Consider the following 20,869-nt stretch of genomic DNA (forward strand, 5'->3'; position numbering starts at 1 on the left):
TCTTTCTATGGTATGTTATGTTTAGGGTACAGAAAGAGCTACCGCATGCAGATTTGTGGAGTTGTAAAGGCTCACGCTTCTGAAGGGAATGGAAATGGGCCAGGTGCATGATCTAGTATAGTGTTTGAATAAAGATCAGCATTATCTGGCACTATCTCATGATATCTCATGATAGTTCTGTAGCTCTCTCTCTCTCTCTCTCTCTCTCTCTCTCTTTTTTTTTTTTTTTTTTTTTTTTTTGGTTTTTCGAGACAGGGTTTCTCTGTGTAGCTTTGCGCCTTTCCTGTATCTCGCTCCGTAGACCAGGCTGGCCTCGAACTCACAGAGATCCGCCTGCCTCTGCCTCCCGAGTGCTGGGTGTGCGCCACCACCGCCCGGCCCTCTCTTTTCTTAAAGACATGACTCTTCATGTTTATGATCAATCACCGAACAAACACATCAAATAGTACTTTGCTCCAGGTACTATTCTGGGTCCTGGGGATAGATCAGTGAATAAAGCATCTAATTTCATAAGTGCTTATCTTAGTTGCTGTTCTATTGCTGTGAAGAAACACCACAGCCAAGACAACGCTTATAAAAGTCAGCATTGAATTGGGGGATAGCTTTCAGTTTCAGAGGGTGAGTCCGTGATCATAATGGCAGGAAGCAGATAGGCATGGTGCTGTGCTGGAACTGTAACTAAGAGCCTTACATTCTAATCTACAGGCAGCAGTCAGAGAGAGAGGGGAGAGGGAGAGAGAGAGGGAGAGAGAGAGAGAGAGAGAGAGAGAGAGAGAGAGAGAGAGAGAGAGAGAGAGAGAAGACTGAGAGAGAGAGAGAGATGGAGAGAGAGATTTGGCCTGGTATGGGCTTTTGAAAGTATCAAAAAGCATCAAAACAGTGACACACCTCCTCCAAGAAGGCCACACCTCTTAATCCTTCCCAAACAGTTCACTAACTGGGGACCAAGCATTCAAACATGTGAGCCCTATGGGGGCCATTGTCATTCTGACCGCCATTGTGTTATAGGTTGTAGATTCCAGAATTCAATTCCGAACTGGGGGACATCTGTAACAAGAGTGATGTCATAGATTACTGGGCCAGTTCTAGTTACAGCTGGTGGTGATGACTGAGCTAGTGCTTCTGCTACTTTGCACTCGGCTTGCCTGCTTGAACAACACGGTAGGAGGGTGGGAGGGAGGTTCTGTGCGCAGTTGTTGCAAATCAGTAACCCTCTGTGTCAGGGAGGAAGGAGAAGCAAAGCGAGTCATGTAGATCTGACCCTCTGTATAGGGTCGTCAGCAATTCCCCCAGATCAAGGGTGTCAGGGAGGAGTTTTGGAAGTCGCAGCTGTCTCGTCTCTCCAGATCATTTGGAGGTTTACCGTCCTCTACCCTCTCTGGATCGATGTAGCAAAGACCGTCTGTGGTGACAGCTAGAATTTCAGGCACTTTGTAATGTCTTCTCTAGAACTCATTCCTTCAGACTGCCACTCCACCCCACTCCACACTCAGGCATGCCAGCAAGTTGAGGAAGAACTCTTTCCTATCAGATGAAGTCAGTGTTTCTGACCATGGGGTGGTTTTCGACTTCTAGTTCAAGATTAGTTACAACAAACCCAGCTCATTCTAATTCTTCAGTGAGATCATGTGGATGGAGCGGTGTAAAGAAAAGTCCCCTTCCTATTTCATCTTCAGATTCTTCTGTATCTTCTTCTAATTGTCATTTTACAGTGCTCATTAGCTATTGCATTCCAAGAGCATTCAACAGGATTATTATCCAGGCAAATGGATGAAACTATGCATAATTTAAACTAAGCCACTCCAGTATGCCAGAGTATAATATTCTAGAACATTAGTCAGAAGTGGAAGTTTAATTTTCACTCTGGCATCACCGTTCATGGTCTTGTTAATTATTTTAGAAACATAAAGGGTGTCGGCAGTCGGTTGCCCCTCTGGGCTAGATAGCTGGATTCAGCTCAGTTATAGAAGGCCAGGCTGTATCACAGTGTCCTTGGTGTGAGAAAGACAGAGGACTGTCTTGGCATTCAGATGGGATTGTTGCACCTGATCAACTTGGAGGACTTGTTATCTCTTTGAGTAGCCCAATGCTGTATGCTACACAGGCAGATGGAAAGATGTCTGTAGACTGTCAAGCATTTCTTCACTCATATTCACGGAACAGGGTCCATTATTCTATGTTAGAAAAATTGTGCCCCTGGGATACTTTCTTAAGATCTTAGACTTGCATAACATTTTTTCCTCCCCAAGGAAGGAAAGAATATGTATGAATACCAGATTTCAGAACCAGCGTTGAAGTTTAGCTCTTAATTGCCTTCAAATGAAGAAAGGAAGGTACAAAGCATTATCCCCATGCTGGCAAGCCCTAGGAAATGAACTGAAGTATTTCTTTTCATTTGGAATTGTATGAGTGACTTTGTCTGAACTTCTAGTGACGCTCAGCATTTTAGAAAGTGCAGTATCTGTGTTTAGCTTGAGAAGCCTCACCAGAGAGCGACTACGGGATCTTTCACAGTGATTGATTTTTATGGACAGCAGCTGTCTTGTCGTGAAGATTTTTTTTTATGTCATTACCGTGATTCTTTCAGATGAAAAGACTAGCCCCACCCAGCTGGTCCTGGTGTGACCGAAGATGACTTGGGTAGCATTTACTATGCTGACCTCATATTTTAGAAGGTTTTAATTTCAAATTAATTTACTACAATTAAATACTAAAAAACTCCCATCCCTTGTGTTTTTAAGGGACTTATGACTGTCAGTCAAAAATTCTGACAAGTATTTGATAGACAAAAAGGTCTTTTCTTTTTAGTTAGTCTGCCATATTTTCCATAGGAGAAATGTATAACTAAAATTTAAAACTATAGATTCTAGTAATGAATTCTTTTATTATTTCCAGGGACCCTCCTTAGAATAGATTATTGTCACATGCAAATATAGAATACAGAGGATCTTGAAGGACCATTTATTGCATTTACAGTGGGATTTCTAATGCATTCTCTGACAGAACACCGTGTTTATATAATTGATGTAACTCCAAATAACTATTCTATTTTAATGGTTGTAATCTACTATATCACTTAAAAGCTTATAGTTACTAATATATTACTCTTTTCAAAAACAATATTCTATTAAAAAGTTAAAAAAAAACCAAAGTATTTAGAAATCTTCAATAACACCACATCAGAAAAGTACAGGGCCATCCATACAACAGTAACTAGGCCAGTGACAACCTTACAGGGACATTTACTCATGACTTTAAGGTCCTAGAAGGACCAGTCCCTAGGAGAGGCCCACAATGAAGAGGGTGTGTTGGCTGGGTTACCCAGAGGAGGAAGCCTAACAAATTGTGTGACAGACATCACAGGAACAGTTTATTACTTACAAATCCCAGTGAGAAGAGGGTCAGAGATTAAGGCCACCTGGGAAGATTAGAGGGAAATGATCATGTTCAGTCAGCAGCCGAGGGGGGGGGGAGGGGAGAGAGAGAGACAGAGACCGAGACCATCCTATAAGGCCAGGTCTTTGCTGGGTCCAAGGCAGTACTCAAACAATTTCTCTGGGAGGAGTTCTGTTTCATGAATTTAGAGAAAGTGGATAGGAATCTATGGGCTACAGTAAGACTGCAGCGTGGTACCCATTGTACAGGGACGAATCGGGATCAGCCTCAGGGAGGAGTAAACAGAAAGCTGGAAAATGTCCAAGATGACTAAGCTGTGCATGTTAGTTAGGTGTTCTATTGCTGTGAAGAGACACCATGACTGCGGCAACTCTTATACAGGAACACATTTAATGGAGGCTGGCTTACAGTTTCAGAGGTTTAGTCCATGAATGTCATGGTGTGTGCAGGCAGACATGATGCTGGAGAAGGAGCTGAGAGTTCTACATCGTGACCTGCAGGCAACAGGAAGTGAACTGTAACACTGAGCTTTGCTTGAGCATAGGAGATTTCAAAGCCCACCCGCACAGTGACACACTTCCTCCAACAATGCCACATCTCCTAACAGTACCACTCCCTATGAGCTTATGGGGGCCGATTACATTCAAACTACCACACTGTGTTTCTTGAATGTGACAGTTAGCCTTGTCTTCTAGATGGATATGGAGGCAACAGAAAACTTTTTATGACAATAGTTTTTTTCCCATTCATTCATTCATTCATTCATTCATTCATTCATTCATTCATTCATTCTTCTCTCATATATTACATCCTGATTGCAGTTTTCACTCCTTCTGGTCCCCTTTCCCTTCTCTCCCATCTACTCCCCCTCTGTTTCCCTTCAGAAAAGAGCAGACCTCCCAGGGGTGTCAACCAAATTGTAACTTAGCATAACAAGTTACAATAAGACTAGACATGCCAGGCGGTGGTGCACATGCCTTTAATCCTAGCACTCGGGAGGCAGAGGCAGGCGGATCTCTGTGAGTTTGAGGCCAACCTGGTCTACAGAGCGAGATCCAGGACAGGCACCAAAACTACACAGAGAAACCCTGTCTCAAAAAATCAAAAAAGAAAAGAAAGAAAGAAAGAAAAAAGACTAGACACATACTCTCATTATCAATGCTGGACGAAGCAACCAGGTAGGAGGAAAAGGGTCCCCAAAGCAGGCAAAAGAGTCAGAGACAACCCCTGCTCCCATTGTTAGGAGTCATAACAACAGTTTTAATGATTTATAAATATTTATGGTTTTAAAATAGAAGTAGGTTTCCAGCAAATGAATCCTCTTTTTACTTTTCTATCTTTTTACTAATTTACTAGTCCCCAAAACAGTTCAGAAAATTGTGAAGCAATGGATCTGGGAAGGCAGAATTCTAAAATATTGTCAGTATGCATTGCCCCCATTTCACAATTTGCTTTTAAAATGAAAATCACCATAAAGTAAGGGAAGTTAACCTTTCAAAGATACTAAATATGGAAATAATTTTGCACAGTGACTATAAAGAGTTAAAACCAAGTGGTTGAAAGTTATAAAGTGTGTCTTAAAAAGCAAAAACAGAGAACAAAACAAACAAACAAATGCTCAGGGAGCCCTTCAGTATTTGAAGTTTCAGAGTCCACAAGCTGGAGAAAATTCTGGAAGCTTTAGGAAGGGGCCCCACTGGGCTTAGTCTCTTTGTCTAATTGTTGAATTAGAATGCTCAATTCAATAAGCCATTCTTCATGTTTCATAGCTGACCTAGACAGACATTTCCATAATGTCAAAAGGAAAATGGGGTTTATTTGGACAGTTGTGGTAGGACCCATGTGGGGGAATGTTTTATAATCTTTAAAAACTCCACATGTCCAAGAACAGCTGCTACAGTGAACCCTGGTTAGGACATACTGTCTTCAGAGCCTGTGATCATGGGAATTCATGTTGTTGTGTCTCTTTTAAAACACGCAGTATTTGAAATCTAATGTAAGGTTGCACAAAGCTGCAAGGACAGGTCTGTGTCTTCAGTTATAAAAGAAGCTTAAAAAATACTGTTGAATTGCTCTCTTCCCAGATTTTATCCAGTTACTTGATATTCATGAATAGTTCTGTGTACATTCGTACTTGTTTTTATTCTTTCTTGGCTAATTAAAAAGGCCCAGCAGATTGGGTTGTTTCATTAGAGTAGATTGCTCCATTTTCCCCTCAAAGGGCTTGAGCCTATTTTTAATTGGTAACTGAGTGCTAAGCTTCTTTGTTATGTAAGGTTCCACCAAAGGCTATAATGTTCATAGTTGAAAGACAAAAATAACAAAAAGTGTGGAAGATACTTGCAGAGGTTACTCTGACTCTGGTGATGCTCTTTGCTGTGTCTGTCAAAGAAAGCAATACTTTTCTGCCTACTGTTTCTATTGAATGGTTGACTGCGGACTTCTGAAATTTGACTCCCATCAGCATGAACATGTCTCTGAATATTAGTACAAAGTTCCCATGGAGCCTAATGTTCATAATTATTGGATTTAATTTATATTGATTGTATCATTTCTCTAGGTTTTGTTGTTGTTGTTGCAAGTACAAAGACTTCTGGTTTTTGGGAGACCATATCCATATTTACTATATACTACATTAGCATTTCAAGGTAAAAATTAGAAAAGCAATCTAGAGTGTTGCTAAAAAAAAAAACCCAACCCCAACATTTGTTGTAAGGTAAAAATGTGTGTTGGAATATGTAAACATAGAAAATATACACTTAGTTGTTGAGTGTGATGAACTTTATATTATCAAGGCGTATTTGAACAGAATATTGTAATTACTGTGCTGGTTTATTGTCATGGTCAGTGTTCTATTGCTGTAAAGAGACATCATGACCATAGCAACTCTTACAAAAGAAAGCATTTATTTAGGGCTTTCTTGCAGTTTCAAATGTTTAGTTCATTATCATCATGGTGGGGAGCATGGTGGCATGCAGGCAGACATGGTGCTGGAGATGTACTTGAGAGTTCTATATCTGAATCCACAGGCAGCAGGAAGAGAGAGAGAGAGAGAGAGAGAGAGAGAGAGAGAGAGAGAGAGAGAGAGAGAGAGAGAGAGAGAGAGAGACTGGGCCTAGTGCTTGGGCTTTTGAAATCTTGAAGTCCACCCCCAGTCCAATAAGGCCACACCTACTAATCCCTTTCAAGTACTCAAATATATAGGGGCCATTTTTTTTCAAGACAGGGGTTCTCTGTGTAGCCCTGGCTGGCCTGGAATTCTCTGTAGACCAGGCTGGCCTCAAACTCATAGAGCTCCGCCTGACTCCACCTCCTGAGTGCTGGGATTAAAGGTGTGTGCCGCCACTGCCCAGTTTGGGGGCCATTCTTATTCAAACCACCACAGTTATGAAGGCCTTCATTTGTCTGGTGCTGGTGAAAAGCACTTTGTAGGTAAGGTTCTTTGTTAACTGTCTTATTTGAATCCCACAACCCTTCGTAGATAGAGGCTTTCCATTCAGTTCTATCCTTCTCACGAGGAAACCCAAGGGTGTGGAAGTCAGTTGTCCAAATGTTTGTGCAAATGAGAACTTCACACTGCTACCTGAACCCTAAATTCTTTCATTAGAAAGAGACAATTTTATCCACCAGTGTATCTTCTTGGGATGTTCTGTCTAAAACCCTCTTCTTTGCATTGAGGGCCTGCAATAGCGTGCCAGGGTCTGTGGACTGATTAGTAAGATGTGGCTCTTGTGCTCAAGGAGCCCCTGGTGGAAGAGTGCAGTGATACCCACTTGTAATAATGGTGCAGGAGGGGAAGGAGGAGATGAAGAAAGTTCTGGGTGCGTAGATGATCACTGTGATTCCATATTCGCAGTTATTTTCCTTTTGTAGAATCCTGTTGTCAGGGACAGCTGATTCAGTGCTTAAAGTATGTGCGTAATAAAGGATCATTTTCATGGCCCAGAGAGAAGGACTAAAAGGCTGGTAGTCTTTCTATGTTAGAATTCTGGATCTGGATATTCTTTATGTGATGATGGAGCATTGATGATGAGCTTTGGCTGGTCAGTTCATGGAAATTGCTGGTTATGGCCAACCTGCGTCTAATACAATTAATTTTAATACGTACTTTGGAGATTAGCCAGCTACACGGGCCAGAATTGTTATAAACTCATGTTGACTCATCAGCATGCATATATATTTATACAAATTTGAATGTGTTCTGTTACTTCTCTCAAAACATTGGCATTCTCTTTTAATGATCTTACATGTAGTTTGCTCCAAACATAGAACCCTAAAGCTTAGTGTAATAAATTATTATGCAAACAGATATATAAAGTGATTCCCCCTTTGGGATAGTCACTGTAACATGATGGTTAGTTTTGTGATTATTTACCCTTCACAGCTAGCCAAACAGAAATATTGTTTTTATGCAGTCTGTAGCTAATCAAGATGTTAGAATAAGAGCTAATATATTTCAAGAGTCTCCATTTTTTTTTTTTAAACTTGGTCCAAGACATCACTATTAAAGCATAAAAATGGTAGTCAGGGAAATTTAAAGATAACAAAGACAGTATTAAAAACAAAAGCTAAATTAAAATTAAATAAAAATTGGAACCAAAGAGGTTCCCAGCATTGAATTCTAAAAGGAAAACACGGAGTGTATATTGGGCTGTCAGTTAAAATAAAAACCCTAGTTCATGGACTTTTAATATTACTTGTGCTTGACTAAATAATACATTCCCTTCACACATCTATGTCCTAATCCTAAAACTCTTTGATGCCTTATAATTATCCTAGGTTATTTGTGTTGGTTCAAGGTAAGCATTAAGGTTCTGTGGGAATATGTGCACATGAGTGTAGTATGTACAGAGGGCAGAAGAGGGCACCAGATCCCCTGGAGCTGGAGTTGTGCACAACCTTGGGTCCTGGGAGCTGTGCCTCCTCCATTCCTTGGGAAAAGAAGCAAGTGCTCTCGACTGCAAGCCATCTCTCTAGACCTCTTTCTCTTGTTTTGATTGAGAGTATAGGGTAGTTCTGGTAATCATTGGATAGGATTTTAATCTGGTAAAATATACATGTAGGTGACAGGGGTCGCATGAAGGGGTGCTATTAAATATCCTTTACTATGAGTAAGGGTTCCCGCAAGATTTCTAAAAAATGGTAGGTTTGTGTCTAGGAAAAGAGTAAGGCCGTATATGTGTAAGTCTCTCCCCCCAAATGTTGTAATTTATTCGTTGGGGATTTCATACAATAATATATAGATTGTATTCCTCCCCTTCGCCAACATCCTCCCCCACCTTCCTACCTACCCAACCTCATGTTCTTTCTTTCTCTTAAAAAAGAAAAGAGAGCTGGGCGGTGGTGGCTCACGCCTTTAATCCCAGCACTCGGGAGGCAGAAGCAGGAGGATCTCTGTGAGTTCGAGGCCAGCCTGGACTACTGAGTGAGTTCCAGGAAAGGCGCAAAGCTACACAGAGAAACCCTGTCTCAAAAAAAACCAAAAAAAAAAAAAAAAAAAAAAAAAAAAAAAAAAAAAGAAAAGAGAAAACAACAACCACAAAAACTACCAAAGAACCCCGTGGAGTTTGGTTTGTGCTGGTCAACTACTCCTGAGCATGAGGCCTGCCCTGGAATGTGGTTGATGTACTCAATGTCATTCCATTAGAGAAAACTTGTGTCCCCTCACCAAGCAGCTATCAATTGCAAATAGTTTCTTGACTGAGGTTGGGATTCTGTGCCTACTTCCCCTCCTCTGTGCTGAGATTTTTTTCTGGTTTGAACATAAACAGTTCTTGGGTGTGCTGTAATAATCTCTTTGAGTTCGTGCGTGCACCTGTTCAGTTGTGTATGGAAAATGCTGTTTCCTCGAAGTCATCCACCACCTCTGGCTCTTACAGTCTTCCTCCCCCCCTCTCCCACATATATCCCTGAGCCTTGAGGAGAAGGGTGTGATATAGATATCCCATTTAGGGCTGAATACTCCACAGGCTCTCATTTCCTACGGGTCGTTGAGTTGTGGGACTCTGTATTAATTACTGCTGCAAGAAGCAGCTTCTCTGGTGAAGGTTGACCTATATGCTTAGGTCCCAAGGACAATTCATTGCTATTTTAACATTCTTGTTAGAAATAGCTGTACGCAAAAGCAATATTGTCTCTATATAGGTGACCTTCACAGCAGATGTTAGTTGTGCTGGAATTCCTGACTCTGAGCTGGTAAGAGGCTCCAGCCAAAGTTTAGAATGGGGGCTGTTTTTCCTTCTCATGTCCTCTTTCCAGTCTGTCATCTCTCAATGTGTTAAAGCTGAGAGTCTACAAATGGCATTTCTTCTCTGCATTCATTCGTTCACTTGCAACTTTTTGTTGAAAGATAAATGTGGCGGCCAAGGAATAGGGTTACTATACAAAAGACAGCGTGTCTGGTTGGGAGAAACTGCTTGATGGTTCAGTCTCTTTGCTTTAACTATGGAACTCCATGTATTATAGACTCCTTCTTTTAAATACTCCAGTGTGTCACTATCACATTTCTTTTGTGATGTTTAATGTCAGTCTCTGAAAAACTGTGGACCTTCAACACTATGTGTATAGTATTTTTTTTTCTCTGCCCTTTATCATAGGAGCTACAATTGCACATGCAGGCAACATTTGCTGGAATAATGTTGACTTTTAAATTGGAAACAACTCCAGACCGATTTACTGTTTTAAGAGATTAGGATCTATCAGAGAGTACCATAAGAGACTATAATGCCTTTAAACATGAAGAGATATTATTTATCAATACTGTTGAAAGTTCATGGCATCTAAGACATATATGGAAGAATAAGGTTTCAAAGTCACTGTGTTACTTTTATGAAGTTATAGTTTTTAAGTCCTAAGACACTGAATTTCCAACTTCAGCATTTGTAGAATGACCGTATTTCTCACCAAATTCCCCTTCTGCTCGCAGAAATCAGATAGAGCTAGGAGAAAGCAGAGGTGCCAAGAACAAGGCGTGCAGATTTGGAGGGGATACTGGAACCTCTGTACACTTGGCCTATCAAGTAAGGCCAGCTGTTCATTTGTTTCATGTCCAGGTTTGGAATTCACCCAGTTGCGGGCCGAATGCCTGGTCAGCTTAACGTGCTTCTGGCTGAGGCGGGGGTGCCCTATGATATTGTGCTAGAAATGGATGAGATCAACAGTGATTTCCCAGGTAAGTGGTGGAGACCACGACGGCACATTTCAAGCACCCTTTAAATAATGTGCACGAAGCAGTACTACATTTAGCATATGATTGTGGGATTAGCAAAGACTGACAAGTTAAAGAGTGATGTGATTATAATAGATACAAGGGCACAATTAAGTAAGCGAAGGATATTATTCAGTTGCAACAGAATTATCAAAAGTATCGTTAAATTTTATTCTTTTGGGAGAACTGAAGGATACTGAAAATCCTGCGGCATAGTGTGCAAGCGAACCTGAAACCTGGACAGATCTGGTTTTTGAATCCAGGTCTCTGCTCTCGGTCTCGTGTAGCCTTGAACTACACACTCCCCGTAGGCTCCTCACGGTGTCTGAAATGTTACTGCTTTTCCATTGTCCCAAGTCTTGATCAGTGAGGTAGCATGTGTGCTTTTTTTTTTCTCCCCCTCCCTCCCTCCCTCCCTCCCTTGCCCTTCTCTCCCTCCCCACTTCATTTATAAGTACTGGGACTTCATAAGATAAGTCACTGTACTTTATAGCTGTCATTGTGTAAATGTGGAATGGTAATGACGTTTGGCCTAAGACCATGTTTGTTAAAATTAGACCAGTTCCCTCTGGCAAGTATCCACTGTAAACTAAAAAAAAAAAAAAAAAAAAAAAAAAAAAAAAAAAAAAAAAAAAAAAAAAAAAAAAAAAAAAAAAAAGAAACCAAAACTGTTTATTAGAGGAAAAAAAAAACAACCCAACAAAATTGTGTGTATGTCTAGATGCACATGGCATTTCTGGCAACATCCTTAGATAATTTAAATTATAGTCCTTAAAGAGAGAATTTAGGCCATTTTAATTTTACGCTCCTTTTTAAATTTAACTGTTGTTAAATTATGTGTAAAACCAGCTAGTTCCAGGAATTATGGACACAGCTTTAATACAGTACAGACTTTTAGACATTGTTTTTTTTTTTTTTTGACATTAGATTGCATCTTAATTGGTCATTTTAAGAGTTGAAAATGGATTCAGATCTTATAAAATCATGTGAATAGCAAGATAATTTGGGGACAATGAAAGAATTATAAAGTCAGATTAGGTGGATCCGACGGGAGGGTAAGCATCATAAAGCAGGCTTTAGTCAGGATGTGAAAAGCTTGCTCTGGGCTGGCCATCTACAGCTGGTTTCCTGCTCTGGGACATTTTCCGGTAAAGCTGTGTGTTGCACCTGGCACAAGTGAGCCTCCTATAAGGATCTGTTTTTGTTAATAAATCACTACAATTTGCCTGAAAGAGAAGTGTAGGTGCTTCTTTGTGTTTCTTATTTTTCTGTCTGTCCTCTCTGCTTTCAATATAGACACTGATTTGGTTCTCGTCATTGGAGCTAACGACACTGTGAATTCGGCAGCTCAAGAAGATCCCAACTCTATTATCGCGGGCATGCCAGTCCTCGAGGTCTGGAAGTCCAAACAGGTACACTCTTAGACTTACCATTCATTCTCATGATCGGACGTCACTCGAAATCCATACGCGCAAAACTTTCTTTGGCCCCTCAAGGAGAACTGGTGATGCCTTTTAAAGGCTCGGGGGTGTAAGCACAGCCGAGGGCCAGGTCCCCATGTCCAGCTTCCTTCTGTTCTCTGGCCACCATAGAACCTGAGTGAACGCTACGTTGTGAGTAGAACCAGATGAGATTATGTGGCTGGATTAACAAAATCTGTTACCCCAGCTGAAAAAGGGGCTGGAAGCAATCGGAATGTGTCTGGCCAAATTCCAGATGGAGTCCAGCGAAGCAGATGGCTTCCCTCTGGGACAGTGAGTCAGTCTCATCGCCTTCCTATACCAAGACGAGCACATTTTTTCCAATTTATTTTTTATGGGGTATTTGTATGTTGTTATGGTCTGTCTAACAGAGAGGTGATTTAAAAATCCAAGCAGTACCCTGGCACAAGAAAGGACACTTTGCTCATGCCTACGGCTCCTGCACAAAGCCAACTGCTAGATTTCAGAGAATTCAAAGGCTTCTAAATGCTCTTCCGATCCAGAAGAGGGACATTTCTTTACTGTTCCTGAACCATGCTTATATTGCAAGAATTATAGCAATGTTGGGGTGGGAGGGACGCTTAGCAGTTAAGAGTGCATACCGTTCTTACAGAGGACCAGAGTTCAGCTCCCTGCACCCACACTGGAGGCTCAACACCGCCTGTGACTAGGGGTCCAACACCTTCCACTGCATCCACATAATTAAATAAAATAAAATATAACTTAAAGAGGAATTATAGTAACATAATGTACATTTCCTCTTTAGTTTTGTTCCTTTTGTTGCAAATACATGAGTTTAAAATGTACTGTTTTAGAGATGAGTAAGTAGACCCAAAATGTCCTTGCTCATGCATATATGGCTATTATCTTACTGGTAGTCAATATTTGAAAGACTTCCGAGTTGCATTATTGTGCTAATGTCATATGATGCATGAGGACATTCTTACTGCTTCCGTTTTTTGAATAGATCATATGTTCCAGAAGACCAAGCAGAGGCTTTTAATTTCTTAAGAACCAACCTGACATTTGCAGGGTAGCAGAATCTGTAGTAAATGTCAGTATGTCTGTCTATGTTATGTCAGTGTTTCCCGATCAGCCGACCCCCATCATTGTGTTTGGTTGACGTCTTTTATTAGCTCCATCCTTGAGAGAAACAACTTTTTTTTTGACGTGTCTTTGTCCTAGAACTTTCTGATTTAGTTTATACTGAAGTGATAGACAAGAACCATACCACTTCCCCCACTCAATTAATTATATGTATGTGAGAATTTGCATGTGGAAGCTTTTGCACTACATTTGTTTTCTTTAGCTTATTCATAGAAAAATGGATGACCTCACAGTGTTATTTTTCTGATTAGAATATGTTATTCACAGACTCTGGAGAGAGAAGTGCAAGGATGAAAAAATCACTGTAATCTTATCACGTAAAGATAAACTTTTAACAAGAACGCTCCTCTCATGGGCACAAGAGCATGATTAAAAATGAGCATTAATGTAATGTAAACATACATTTTAAAAATAATCTGTATTGAGTAATTAGTAGTGGGACAGGTCTTTTTCAGGCTCAGGGAAGAAGTCCTGTGCACTCTTGCACAACTAGGTTCTGAGTGATGTCTTGTATATTTCACAAAGCTGGACAAAAGGAGTTTGACTGTTCCCACCATAAAAACATGACCAATGTCAGAGGAGATGGACATGTTTTATCTGATTTAAATAATGAATAATACCCACATGTATTGAGATACCACCTGTACCCTATAACTGTGCATTTATATTTTCATATGCCACATAAATAAATAAAAGTAAAAAAGAAAGTAATGTACAATTAAAAGAACAACAAAAGCAGGAAAAGGCAATACTCTGCACCTAACAGGTCCTATTGAATAGAATCTCCTCTCTCTTTGGTTTTTAGGTCATTGTCATGAAGAGGTCCCTTGGTGTTGGCTATGCTGCAGTGGACAATCCTATCTTCTACAAACCCAACACAGCCATGCTGCTGGGGGACGCCAAGAAGACATGCGATGCTCTGCAGGCCAAAGTTCGAGACTCCTATCAGAAGTGAATAGTAAAGGGCAAGCTGGTGTCTTCAGTTGCAGGAACAGATAAATAAAGCATGAGTGGATGAGCCAAGCTCTCCAGGCCCCAAAGAAGCCCCGCAAACCAACAGATTTGGAAGATCAGCAACCCCTGATCCTCAAAAAAGCATTGACAATTTTCAACACCTATCTATTTATAGTTAAAAGTATTTTGTAAACAGTGAAAGAACAGCCTCATTTTAGATGCAGCCCTCTTGGATTTTAAAATTCCTTTTCAATATCCAGAAAAATGAGTTCAGAAGTTGAATGTTTAGGATTCAGAATGTATTTTGGTCTGAAAAATATTAAGACAGTGTGAACATTGCAGACACCTGCATTTAGTTTTTTTTTTTTTTAACTTCACCAAATGTGACTAATTTGAAACTTTTATCAACTCCTGGCCTGTCCTCTTGCATTTTATCCATAGTCTGAACAATCACACCAAATCTGTTTCAGGTTATCAGGCAGTACTTCAGATTCTAGATTCCAAAGATCTATTTTCTCACTTCTATTTTAATATGTAAAAGAACTATATAGCCTTTCAGAGATGCTGGAAACAATTTGCTTGGTATGTTCAGTGAAAGGTAACTTAAAAATAATTAGCTGTATTTTTAAAAACCCCATTGCCAATTGGAGATGGCTCCAATTTCAATTTATGATGTGTGATACTGTGCTAACTGCTCTCGAATGGAATGCAGTCATTTGACTAATAAATGAGTTCATCATGTTTTCAAAGTGATACAGACTTATCTCTGATGACGAAGAGCTGAAATTGAATGGTTCTACTCATTATTAACACTGGAGGAAGACCTTTGTAATAAGTAGAATTAATCTCTCTTCATTGTTTAGAAGACTGAATTGTTTTTCAAAACCATAGTGATTTTTGAGGTCATATATAATTTGATGATACTCAAAAGTGGCAAGCAACAGTATTTTTAGCCCTATCTCTAAGAACCAGTAAAAATCATGTCTTTTATAGAAGTCTAGATTTTCTTTGTGACTTTACCTTTATTTCAAAAGCTGCTAAGTGGAGACAAATGTAGTACATTATTAGAATTCTGTCTCTCTATGTTCTCCATTTGGTACTAAGTCTCTCAAAGCAATTATTAACCATACAAAGCCTGGGGATATGTCTTAATTGGTGGAGTGCTTGCCTTGTGTGCCCGAGGTCCTCGGTTCAATCCCTAGTATTGGAAAAACAAAACAAAACAAAAATCATTGACTCATACAAAACTATCTCTAAAGCTGAAGATTACCGATGCAAAATTTTCTCATCTTTACCAAGTTTATCAAGCACAAGATCTGTTGATTTGATGAGCAAGTTGTTCTGCTGTGTCTGAGATAAAGGATGAGTGAGCGAGTGAGGGGGAGGAGGCAGGGAGGGGGGAGATGTTAGAGCAGCAAAGTTTCCTTTTAAATGCCAAAGAAATAAATTTATAAATAAATACAATTTACTAATAGATCTGAGATCACTAGTAACTTCAAGGTTGAGGTTTATCATAAAAGTTCTATCAGAAGAAGTTAAACAATATATTTATTCATGCCCCTTTCCTTCTTTTAAAATAGCTGTAGGTGTTTCTAGAAAGTAGCAAGTTAATTTTCGAAAAGTAGTTCCCAAATCCAATTTCAATCTAAAAATAACGGAGGGGCGATTTTTCTTCTTTCTCCAGGTGCCTTTTGATGGTATGTATCTAGAGATATTTTTGGTTATCAGAACTGGCAGGTCCCACTGGCATCCAAAGGGTAAAAGGTCAGGGATGCTGCCGAATGATCATCCTGCATGCACAGACCACTTCCTGAACTGTGTAGTGCACTGTATGATCTGCTTCCCAAATGTCAATAGTGCCAAGACTGAGAAGCCTCGTCTGCTCTGATGTCTTTCTTGGTGGTTTAGGTACTACTTACAGTATCTAAAGCATGGCAATTTTAGTTTATGGCACATCGTATTTATGTGAAGAAAGAAAGCTATTTGCCTAATTGAAGGCCGAGGCTTTTGTTTTTCCGAAGCTGGGGCAAACGAGGAGCTGTAATTCAGCAGCGATCACTTGGTTTTCACCCGAATCTGTCACTGGTTAGTGGACCTCTGTTTTCCCTGAGGGGCTGTTCGAGGCACAGGGAAGGGCGTTGCTACTGTGTATAACTGGGATGCCTTCGGAGACCCATGAATCAGGAAAGTGAGACCGACTCAGGGTCCACACACCTGGAGCAGTCTCTGTGTCATTACTGGCTGGTGACTTCTGGAAGGGAGGGGTAGGTCACTGGGACGAAGAGGACACCAGGCCTGGCTTCCTTTGGGCAAAGCGCTTGCCATCCTTAGCCATCTAGTTCATGATCCAGTTGGTTTTACTTAACTTTATTGTGCAAGATCTTTAAGAGACTCATTTAAAAGATTTTCAAGTATTTAACTCCTTAAGTTAACTCTCCAAAAGGAGTAGTGGCTCATGCCTGCAACTTTAGCACTGGGGAGGTAGACGCAAGAAGATCAGGGGTTCAAGGCCAGGCTCAGCCATCTAGCAAGTTTGGAATGAGCCCAGACTACATAAGACTATATCTCAAAAAACCAAACCAAAGAAACCACCCAAATAACAAAAATGCCTTCAAAAGGTTGATGGTCTTGGGTTATTATTTGTGGCGAAATGTAAAAACCACAAAAATGACTTATAAAATCTGTTTCATTTCTCCATTGCTGATAAGTCATACATCTGATAGATATGACTCATTGCATATTATTATTTTACATTTTTTTATTCAACTCTTTTAGATCTTTTTTGTGTGCTTTCGCAAAATACTTAGGAATGAATACTTCATAAAGAACAAAGGTTATTTGGCTCAGGATACTGGTGGCCAGAAACTTGAAACGACTTGACTTGGCATCTAATGGCAGAGAAGCACAGTGACCAGTCTTAAGAAGGAGCCCAAGTGGGAGGCAGGAAGCTAGCGAATGGGGAAATATAAGGCTCATGCTTTTGTAAGACCCCATTCCTGAGTAATGAATCTAACCTTGAGAGACTTGATGCACTCCCTAGAACAGCAGCAACCCCTTCCTTAGAGTGGACTTGATTATCTTCACTAGGGTATCCATCCTAAAAGGGCTTAGTAGACCCTGAGGCTGAACCTTTGGAAGATAAATCACATCCACGCCACACTAACAAATTGTGTGTGTGTGTGTGTGTGTGTGTGTGTGTGTGTGTGTGTAATGATGTATTATCCATTGTATCCTACAATCCGTTCTACTCTCCAAATAACTAAAATGCTACCATTGATTTGTTTGTCTTATTGATCATCTGTTTTCATTTGGGAATTTGTTTTTAAATTACTCATCTAAGTAAAAATTGCATAAGCCTCTACACACATATGTATTTATGTCTTTGCATATCTTAGACAGTTTCTACATACAGATATGCTTTATCATTCCATAGACTTTTCTCTTCTGGGTATTACAATAGAGAGGACAGGTAGCGCTAATTCCTCTACGCAGCAGGTGTCAAAGCTTCACAGAGCCAGGGAATATCAGTAAGCATTTGATAGTGACTAGAAAATGAGCCTTCACTCTTCTGATTCCACCCAAGTCATGACCCTACGTTCTGTAGTTCAGTGTAGTCTCTCATCCAACACAAATGTGGAATATATTATGTATCAGTTGGCTTTAGGGTTTGTTCAGTTTCTCTGGTCCCAGAGCTTTATTCTGTAATTAATAACTCATAACTCATATATTCATCTAACTTAGAGGCAAATTTTGTAGTCCCTCGAGGCATAAGCTGCATGGAGTAAAGCATTTTGGTGTTGGAAAGCTGCATAGTTTCTTAGTATAGCGAGGAAGAGTAGTTCAAGTACCTAATTTGGAGCTCTTGCCAATTTTTGAGTGCTTTTGCCAGCAAATATTGGGTCAGAATGTAAGAAATGGTAAGAAACACATGTACCCCTTTAACACACAATCATCCCAGACCAAAGTCCTTCACTCCAGTGGTAGCAGCTTGCACAACCCAGCTGCTCATTCGATTCTCAAAAGAAGCATCAGCTAATTGACGAGGAGAAAACAAACTGCTAAGCAAAGCTTTTAAAACTACTGCATCAACAAAGCAGCAAAAATGGTCTCAAGGGAATTTCAAAGCATTCAAAATTCTTGTTATTAAACTTTAGGAGATCCCGTCTTGAGCTAAAGTCTTGTTTTTCCTCACTAGTTAGACCAGTTTCGCTATTTACATTGGCAACATAGTGATGATGTATGAGACAGTAATTGGAGTAGCTAATATTTAAAGCTTTTACATTTAAGGTGGATGAAGAAAATAGACACGATAGGTATTGAATAAAATGATCATGATAGAGGTAGAGAAATCAGCATGGTGTAATAGGGTTATTCAGAAGAACAGAACTGGTAGAATGAATGTATACTTGAAAGGGATTTGGTTTGTGTCACTCAGGCTGGGGAGTGCAAAATGGCTGTCTGCATGTTGGAGAGGCTGAGGACTCAGTAGCTGCTCAGTTCATAAGTCTGGGTGACTCAGTGGTTCCAACTCAGTGCTGAAAGCCTAGAGGATGTCCTGAAGAAAACCACAGGTCTTCAGCCCCAATGAAGCCAAGTGTGGCCGTGGCAGAGTAGCATATTTTCTGCATAATGAACCACTCTGGGCCATGTTTTCATTTCTAGAATGCTACCTCTTGATAAAGTAAGCATGAGGGCATTTATATCTAAGTTTATATAAATATTAACAAGTGTATATCTAAAACCATGTAAGGAAGAAAAAGGTTACCTCAGTTAGTTTTAATTGTTACTTGACACAGCCTGAATGTCATCTGAGAGGAAAGCCTCACTTGAGGAGTTGCCTAGATCTGATTGGCCTGTGAGCATGGCTGTGGGGGACTTCCTAATTACTCATTAGGAAGGAGGGCCAGCCCACTCTAGGCGGCACCATCCATAGGCAGGTGGCACAGGGCTGTATAAGAACACTAGCTAAATGTGAACCTGTGAGCAAGCTAGAGGGCCAGCCAGCCAGCTCCTTCATGGTTACTGTCTCCAGATTCCTGCCTTATGTTCTGGCCCAACTTCTCTCAATAATGGACAGTGATCTAGAAGTAAAAGCCAAGTAAATCCTTTCCTCCCCTAAGTTGCTTTTGGTCAGTCTCTTATTCTCAGCATCGGGAAGGAGACAGAAACAAATGGATAGATAATTACTTCTGTTTCCCATTCGCTTCTTCTGTTCAGAACCCATGATCTGAAGGCTGTTATTATTATTATTATTTTCTGACTCTGGATAGAAAGACTCTGCTCATCTCATCAAATGTATAGCAGGAATATTAATGAATATTAATGAATGGTTAATGAATGCTTACTCCATGCTGGCCAACATCTTCTCTTCCTCCTCGGGTTTCAGTTCATCCTATCACCAAAAATGGCCACAGGACTTCAATCCAGATCTGGCTGGCAGTAAAATCCATGTGACCACTCTGTTGACTTTTGCTAAATAAGAATAAAAAAAGGGTGGCGTTCATGAAAGGGAAGAATCATGCCACACAAAGCTACTTAAAAAATGTATTTTAAACCCAAGTCATATTTTCGGCAAAAGCAAAAGATGTCATCCACCCTCAAAGTGATGAGAAAGCATTAATTCCCAGAGTGCCTACTGTTTTTCTCTAACTTGAGGAAGGTTACTGGCAATCGTCATTATTTGTGCTCTCATCCATTCTTTTGTCGAGAGTATACTACTATTATCTAAAAAAAAAAAAATTTTAAAAACACTTTAAAGGCATAATGGTGCATGCTTTTAATCCCAGCACTTGTGAGGCAGAGGCAGGCAGGTCTCTGTGAGTTCCAGGCCAGCCTGGTCTACAGGATGAGTTCCAGGATAGCTATATAGTGAGATCTTGTCTTGAAAAATTGCCCCCCACAACCCAAAACCTTTTTATTTTTAAACATAATTGTGTATGTGTGTGTGTGTGTGTGTGTGTGTGTCTGTGTGTCTGTGTCTGTGTGTCTGTGTGTAGGTCATAGGACAACTTCCAGGAGTGTTCTTCACTGCTGCTATGCCCTGAACCCTGAGAACACTTCATCTTCAAGAGCAGACCCTCCATCTCTCTGGGTTTCATGTCACATGATCCTCCCCATGACACCTCCCGGCTGGGCTTGACCCGTGAAGTTTTCTGGATCATCTATTTCAGCTCAACTTTTTACTGAAGATTTTTGACTCTCACCTTCCACAAACTCAGATGTGCCAAAATATGGCTTTATTCTCCTACAACTGAATTTAATTCCTCTTTTGAGTCATGAGTTTTCCCTGGAGACAGAAATTGGACTTTAAGCTAGGGTCTTTCCTTGTCCACATCTGTCTTCTGGGGACACATTGGAGGCAAAGTGGGATGGAAAAGCCAATGACATATTGTCACTGTTTGCGTGGAGTGAGAGAGGTCCTGGATCTTCACCTGTCCAGTTTGAGATGTATTTTGCCATTTCTCATGTTATGACCTCTTTCCTCCATTCTTTGGTTTAAATAAAGGGGTTATATGATACCTAAATAAATCTTGGATTGGGGTAGAGGAACTACATAAGGCAGAGGGCATGATATGCTCAAAATATTCTGAAAAATTTCTCCAATTTATATTTAGGGCAAAAAATTTAATGGCCTTCATATGAGACTATTACTAGTGCTATTTCCACGAGGGAAATACTAGGCACTCTATTTAAATAATTTGGCCAAAATTCATCCAATTGTTTT

The 20,869-nt window shown here is 40.2% G+C and overlaps 1 protein-coding gene across 5 annotated transcripts in view; it reads left to right on the forward strand.

The window, feature by feature from the left end:
* Nnt (nicotinamide nucleotide transhydrogenase) overlaps positions 1 to 14,898 on the forward strand; it is a 91,206-nt gene extending 76,308 nt beyond the window's left edge. For all 5 annotated transcript variants that reach the window (XM_028885378.2, XM_028885379.2, XM_028885380.2 and 2 more), the window contains exons 20-22: positions 10,449 to 10,567; positions 11,900 to 12,015; positions 13,997 to 14,898. In XM_028885378.2, the coding sequence (XP_028741211.1) occupies positions 10,449 to 10,567; positions 11,900 to 12,015; positions 13,997 to 14,146 (385 nt within the window). In that variant the 3' untranslated portion in view covers positions 14,147 to 14,898. The remainder of the gene's footprint in view (positions 1 to 10,448; positions 10,568 to 11,899; positions 12,016 to 13,996) is intronic.
* Positions 14,899 to 20,869: the final 5,971 nt, after the last annotated feature.

Source organism: Peromyscus leucopus, chromosome 11, assembly GCF_004664715.2.
Source record: "Peromyscus leucopus breed LL Stock chromosome 11, UCI_PerLeu_2.1, whole genome shotgun sequence".
NCBI lineage: Eukaryota > Metazoa > Chordata > Mammalia > Rodentia > Cricetidae > Peromyscus > Peromyscus leucopus.